The sequence below is a fragment of the Pseudorasbora parva genome, chromosome 8 (assembly GCF_024679245.1).
Source record: "Pseudorasbora parva isolate DD20220531a chromosome 8, ASM2467924v1, whole genome shotgun sequence".
In the NCBI taxonomy this organism is placed as follows: Eukaryota; Metazoa; Chordata; class Actinopteri; order Cypriniformes; family Gobionidae; genus Pseudorasbora; species Pseudorasbora parva.
Window position 1 is genome coordinate 13,913,503 of NC_090179.1, and position 7,281 is coordinate 13,920,783.

At 37.6% G+C, this 7,281-nt stretch overlaps 1 protein-coding gene across 1 annotated transcript; it reads left to right on the forward strand.

Annotated features, from left to right (window-relative positions):
- The first annotated feature begins 4,978 nt into the window (after nucleotides 1-4,978).
- On the forward strand, nucleotides 4,979-6,990 carry lpar6a (lysophosphatidic acid receptor 6a). Its single transcript, XM_067450162.1, has one exon. It carries the CDS (start codon nucleotides 5,855-5,857, stop codon nucleotides 6,971-6,973), a length of 1,119 nt encoding a protein of 372 aa, XP_067306263.1. The 5' UTR covers nucleotides 4,979-5,854; the 3' UTR covers nucleotides 6,974-6,990.
- The last annotated feature ends 291 nt before the right edge of the window (nucleotides 6,991-7,281 follow it).

Below are 7,281 nucleotides of genomic sequence, written 5' to 3' on the forward strand. Positions count from 1 at the left end.
AATATATATGATTACATGCACTTTTTCACAAGAGAAGATTGGAAAAGTCCAGTCTACTATTGAGGGCCAGTAAATTATTGAAATATTTGGATAAACTATTCTTGCAAAAACTATAATGCAATTAAAATCCTCTTAAAGGGATAGTTCACTTTGAAATTAAATTCTGATATGTTTTAGCTTACCTCATCATGGGCATCCGAGATGTAGGAGTATTTGTTTCCCCAGTAGTTTCAATTTTGATAATTTTAGGTCAAACCGTTCTTGTCTGTGCCTCACATAATGCAGGTCTATGGTCACCACCTCAAAGAGCATACACAGAGAAGTCCAAATGAAACAATCCCCCATCGTAAGTACACACTGATGGCATAAGACACGAAACGAGCGTTTTGTGTGAAAAAATGAACAGTATTTATATCGTTTTTACCTCTTGTACACCACAGGAAACACGCACGCGCACCCTCGGAGTCGGACGTAGTGGTGTACAAGAGGTAAAAACGATATAAATACTGTTCGTTTTTTCACACAAACCGCTCGTTTCGAGTCTTAGGCCATCAGTGTGTACTTACGATGGGGGATTGTTTAATTTGGACTTCTCTGTGTATGCTCTTTGAGGTGGTGACCATAGACCTGCATTATGTGAGGCACAGATAAGAACGGTTTGACCTAAAATGATCAAAATTGAAACGACTGGGGAAACAAATACTCCTACATCTCGGATGCCCATGAGGTAAGCTAAAACATATCAGAATTTAATTTCAAAGTGAACTATCCCTTTAAGTTAGATTTGGAAACAAGATGAAACATTTAGTACACATTATTAGTACACAATATTTGCACAAAAAAAAGAAATCAGCTATAGATTGTACTTAGTATGTAATGACCAAGTAGCCATCAGTAATATTCCCAAATGAACTCAACTGTCAACGATCAAAGAGTCATGATATTGATTTTTTTTGTACATTATACGGAGACTGTCTGTAAGGCTAAATATTTAATGCGTTTCAACCAAGGAAGCCATTAGCAGACTACTGATAAAATATTATGACCAAAGGGAAGCAGGAAGAGCAAACATACTTTTTTCCAACAAATCGTTTTGCCCTAATGCACAGATGCTGATAAGTGCAGCATGTAGACCTTTACAATTTGTGAAATGTCATGTTCTAATGCAGCTTTGATTGATGGTATAAAGGCTTTTCACATGCCACACAAATCTAATTTGCTTTTCAAATTTCAATTAACTCTCCGTACTGTCCTGTCTATATTAATGAAATCTGATTGTTTTAGTTAGACATTTTAGACAGTTTATAGTCAATATTCTGTTTCTACATTAGCTGGTATTTATGTAAGCATCAACACAATGCCAAAACACTTACAAAAGAAGTGCATCTAATTGTATTGAATATGCACTTGTACTTCAAATCATAAAAGTATATTTTTCAAAAACAGATTATGCATAACATTAGGACCACTGATACTAAATTCACTTAAATATAAGCTTAAATTTAATTAAAACTAAAATATACTTAGTACAAAATTATTTGTTGTTTTAAATTAGCATACTTCAAGTTCCAACAGACTTGAAGTATACTAATAATTTGCTTTTTTTTCACCAATGCATGCAGAAATTATAATATTTCTGAAATAAAAGACCATTTAAGTGTCATGTTTCTTAAAACCACTTAAATACACCTTTTAAAAAAAATCACTTCGTAATAATGTCAAATTAAAAGTTTAACTTTAATGTAAATTTTAAATATATATTTGATATTTAATCTAATGAAATAATTCTTAATACAAATATTTAAAGTGTATTTTAATAATCTTGTAGCGCTTCAAAGAAGTATATTTCTTTTGATCTGTTGACTAATTGCATACTTGATTATAATTTTAACTGTAGTGTTTTATTTGATATTACATTAAAGGTTTGCACGCACGCACGCACGCACGCACGCACGCACGCACGCACACACACACACACAATTATCATATAATCACAATGCATATATAACATGCAATTATGTGTCTAAAACATTCAATTCAGTTCTCACTTAAGTATATTCTAGTACAGTATAATATATACAGTATAATAACACTAAAGTGCACTTTCAAAATGAAAGATTGGACAAACAACTGTACATATTTCTGGAAATTTGTCTTTAAATTCAGATTTCCCTGCTATACTGAACTATTTAATTTTGGTAAATATAATTTGTAAACAAAATGATTGAAATGCATTTAAACATACAGCATATATTACTCAAGGACAAGTTTGTCTGTAGATGCTGGAAGTGACACAAAGGACAGCTAACACTTCTGTTGGTCCCCAGTCGAGCATGCCTTGGCCTTTGCGCGGTTTCCTGCTATTGAAATGAGATGCTTCGCGTTCCTGAGACATGCGTTTCATCTAGTAGCGGTGCACAAATGAGAGTCTTGTTTTTATGTGTTCAGTGTAATGGGTTTTTTGGAGGTCTTGCGTGCAGCAGACAATGACATGTCTGTTTTTCACCGAAAATGTCTCCCTGACCTTGGTGCTGTTTGTTTTGAGGGAGCCCCATGGGGAAACCAGAACAATGGCCATAAAACATCTTACATGTTTCACAGGGTCGGCACAGGCTTTCTGAGCTATGATTTCATGCCGGTTCGCTGGGTTTGAGTCCTTTCGTTTCTAAATAAAATCTTAGCATTGCTGATGTTTGTTTCAGTAATGTTATGTCATGCAAAATACATGAGACATGAATATCCATGTCAGCATGTCACAATGTCAAATCTCAAATTCAAATGCTGCACCAACAAAGCATTTGCTGACCAGGCTAGAACTTTCCAAAAGCATCAGTTTACGTCATTTAGGGAGTGTGTTTACTTTTTCTTTTTTCCCTTTTTTTTCTTTACACACAAAAGTGAAACCTTTGTAATGTCAAGGATTGCAACATCAAATATTTGAGTCTGTTTTTTGGCATGTTTTGTCATCTGCCAGTCTGAACACATATTTCACGTACAGCATATCACACTAATAATGTATAATATCTCACAATCTCTCTGATTTGAGATATCGTTATGTCCTTAGCCATATCCATCATTCCAAGTCCTATGATTCGGGGCACTTTGTGCTACATCAGCATTGAGATTTCCCTAAAATAATAAAATTAATTAATTATTGCGCATACTAATAAAGCACAACAGGTTTTGGAGAAAAACTCCCTTTCACTTTTACTGTGGAGAAATTGATTTATAACAATAAAATAGAATAACTTCTAACATTCTTCACCATATGGCTTTAAATATATTGCACTTAATACTTTTAATAACTGTCTATAAATCAACATTTTGCTTTATAACATGCTGCTGTTTTTTAAGTTTATTATATGATTCTCTATGATCCATGGTTATGTAATTGGGGACTTTAAAATCTTTATGGAGAAGATGAATGAGAAAATATACTTCCAGAATTTGAATCCCTCTACTATTTAATCAAAGACGGATTCCTCACAGTATTGCATAATATGTTGCATGTTTTTACTGCGAGTTACATTATGTGTCATAGGGTGTGGCATATAATTCAGACTTTCTTGCCCAACCCTAACATAATGTCTCGAAGCACGTTTTGCTGAGGTCGCTGGTTGCACTACCGCTTTTTATTTTGGCTTTGTTATAGTTTCTATGTTCATGCTATACAATCACAAAGAGATCACAAATCACTCTTGCTTCTCTGATTAAATCAAATCAAATAATGTGATAGGCTGGAGAAGTCTATCAGTCAGCATTCCCATTCACCTCAATGGCACTTGAAATCTGCTATCTAGCTGCTATATGGGTAGCCCATGCGCTCAGCAGCTTTTTTTGTTGTTGACCCAAGCACATGACCACCAAATGTCATGTGACTAATGATGCTAGAAACCGCAGGATAAGTATGTAATGACAGCATTGATTATATAAAGGCATACTCTGAGCTAAGGTAGCAGAAAGGGAAAATGTACAGAGGTCCTCTGGTAACATCTAACATATAAGGACAAATGTTTTATATTCTTAACCTCACAAATGTAGTCAGTCTAAGCTGTCAATGCTCTTTGAAGTCAGATGGTGTAATTATGGCATCTACCACCAGGGGAAAACATGGACCATGCTAAAAGCAAACTGGAACTTCCTAGTAAGAAGAGCTCATAAACTCAGAACACTTAGTCACGATACCAATGTCTACGCAAGTCAGAGATTTCAAACATTTCTCACCAAATTATTTCAAAGCCACACTAACTGACTCCAGATTTCAACAAAACAGTTGATACTTACAAGACACATGTATTATGAGAGCCTTAAGTATAACCTCTTGATGTAATTCTCCTATGAGTACGTTTTAATAATATATACAGAGGCAGACAGTAGTGGAGTATTTTTACTTTCTACTCAAGTACATTTTTCAAGTATATATTTTATCAGTGTTTTTCTTGGGAAAACTTTTACTTCACTACATTCCAAAGCATAATATATAATGTCATACTATTTACTGTACTACATTTCATAAATAAAAGTAGTTTTTTTACATTTAACTCTTAATTACATTAAACATATAGGACTTTCTTACTTGTACTCAAGTAAGATTTTAATAACTTTTACTTGAGTAAATTGTGAGTAAAAGTACAATTATTAGTAAAAGTTACTTGAGTAAAAGTATACACTACATTTTTTATTTTATTAAGTATTAAATGATAGTCAGTAGGAAACGCAGTAGAGTGAAAATTAAAATATTATGTTTTGGAATGGTGTGAAGTAAAAGTTTTCCAAAGAAGAACACCGATAAAGTATTTGTAAGTATACTTGAAAAATAAAATTACTTGAAGAGTATAAATACTCCACCACAGTCCGCCTCTGACTATTGAATACAATAAATAAAAAGTTGTCAAAAGAGACCATTAGCCCCTTTCACATGGTGTAATAATAATTTCTTCCTGTCTGGCTCCTCTGTCAGAGGAGGAGGGCTCTATCCAGGAGGTAGGAGGAGCTGTGGCTAGTCAGATACGTTAGACCTGATAACACTGGCTTGTAAAGTCCTCCACAGCACAGCTGCTTCTCTCCCGCCTCTTCAATGCACACAGCACAGAATGCCCCTGGGGCCATTGCTGACGGAGACACCAAGACAGAGCCGTGAGGAAGGGGGTGGGCCAACAGACCCTCGGCTGAAGCGAGTCAGACTTGCTCATTTGTGCTGTCACACACTCAGGGAGTGCTGCATGCGGTCTACAGGTGCTAACAATCACTGGACCACACATGGGACTGAGAACAAAGATGGATAAATGAAATGATTCTTCAAGACAAACCGGGGTACAACAACTCTTTTGGAATGCTTTAATTAGTTTGCTGGGAAAAGACGTTTGCTTTTTCTCAATGGGATATACTAAGAGTGGATTCTAACAGGACTACTCCCTTTGGCTGCTTGTGGATGGTGTTGCTCAAGTGAAACCAAAGAAAAGAACTGCGTGTTGACTGAAACTTTTTGAAGTGAGTAACATCTAAGCTCGGGGCAACAATCTTGCGGGTGGCTGGGGAAGGGGGAGGGGAAGAGGTAGTTGGGGTCTGGCTCCAGTCTCTGGGGTGAAATGCCTTCAACATGAGGCTTTGTTGAAGAATGCCACAGAGAAGTGTTTAATCGCTTCAGTTTTCAACTGCCAGCAGAAGAAGAACAAAAAAACACATTTAAGAGATCTATGTGCCCTTGAAGGCAAGACCATCTTGCGGTTGGAAGCAACCTTGTCTGCTGCGCATGTTTTGTTTTGCCCCATTGAATCGCGGATTGAGGGAAATCCTCTTATTGTGCGGTCTCGCCTAACTGCCACCCCATAGTGTGCCTTTGTTTCTCATTGAGATGTACAACACAACTTTTCAGATGGAGAGTTTGACCCAGAAATGGGCTGGCAGCCTCAGCAACTTGGACAATAATTCTCTGCAGCTGAACAATACCAACTGCCCGAAGAATGACAGCTTCAAATATCCACTCTACAGTATAGTGTTTAGCATTGTCTTCATGGTGGGACTCATCACCAATGTTGCAGCCATGTACATTTTCACTTGTTCGCTGAAACTGCGCAATGAGACCACAACGTATATGATGAACCTTGTGGTATCGGACTTGTTGTTTGTGCTCACGCTCCCTTTGAGGGTCTTTTACTTCATCCAGCAGAACTGGCCCTTCGGCAGTCTGCTCTGCCAGCTCTCAGTTTCACTCTTTTACACCAACATGTACGGGAGCATGCTCTTCCTAACGTGCATCAGCGTGGACCGCTTTCTCGCCATCGTGCACCCCTTCCGTTCGAGGGGGCTACGGACCAAACGCAACGCTAAAATCGTGTGTGTCGCTGTTTGGATTCTGGTGCTTTCTGGAAGTCTCCCGACAGGCTTCATGCTGAATAGTACTAACAAGCAAAAAAACAACACCATAGCCTGCTTTGAGAACTTCTCCTCAAATCAGTGGAAAAGCCATCTCTCTAAGGTGGTGATCTTCATTGAGACAGTAGGGTTCCTTATCCCCTTGATACTAAACGTGGTTTGCTCTGCTATGGTGCTCCAAACCTTGAGGAGGCCGAAGACTGTCAGCCGAGGAGGGAAGCTGAACAAGACAAAGATCTTGAGGATGATTATCGTCCACCTCTCCATCTTCTGCTTTTGTTTCATCCCCTACAATGTCAATCTGGTTTTTTACGCGCTGGTGCGGACGAAAACTTTGGAGGGCTGCGCGGTGGAATCGGTGGTCCGGACGATCTACCCTATCGCTCTGTGCATCGCTGTGTCCAACTGCTGTTTCGACCCCATAGTCTACTATTTCACATCAGAGACAATACAAAACTCTATTAAGAGGAAATCTCAGACGACCCGTTCCTTGGATGTCAAGTTCTCTGAGGCGTTGCAGTCGGAGACGAGCTCTTCCCTTCAGTTCAGCCTGAGGTCCATAAAGAAAAAGATGTTCCACAATGAATCCAACGTATGAGGACATGTATATTGTATGAGGATATATATATATATATATATATATATATATATATATATATATATATATATATATATATATATATATAGTATTTAACAAATGGATACTTGCTCAACATCTCAAAGTCGTTACATAAAGTGGATATAAGGGAGCGGAATGCACACAAAGCGCCTCTGCGATGGATGAAATGTGGCATAAAACATGTGGATTATGCCCTAATTGGTTTTGTTAATATCTCTCTGGGCAGTAAGTAAACCATGCCCTTTTAGAGGGATTTACCTCCCTCCTAAAGTCATCCTTCAGCCCAG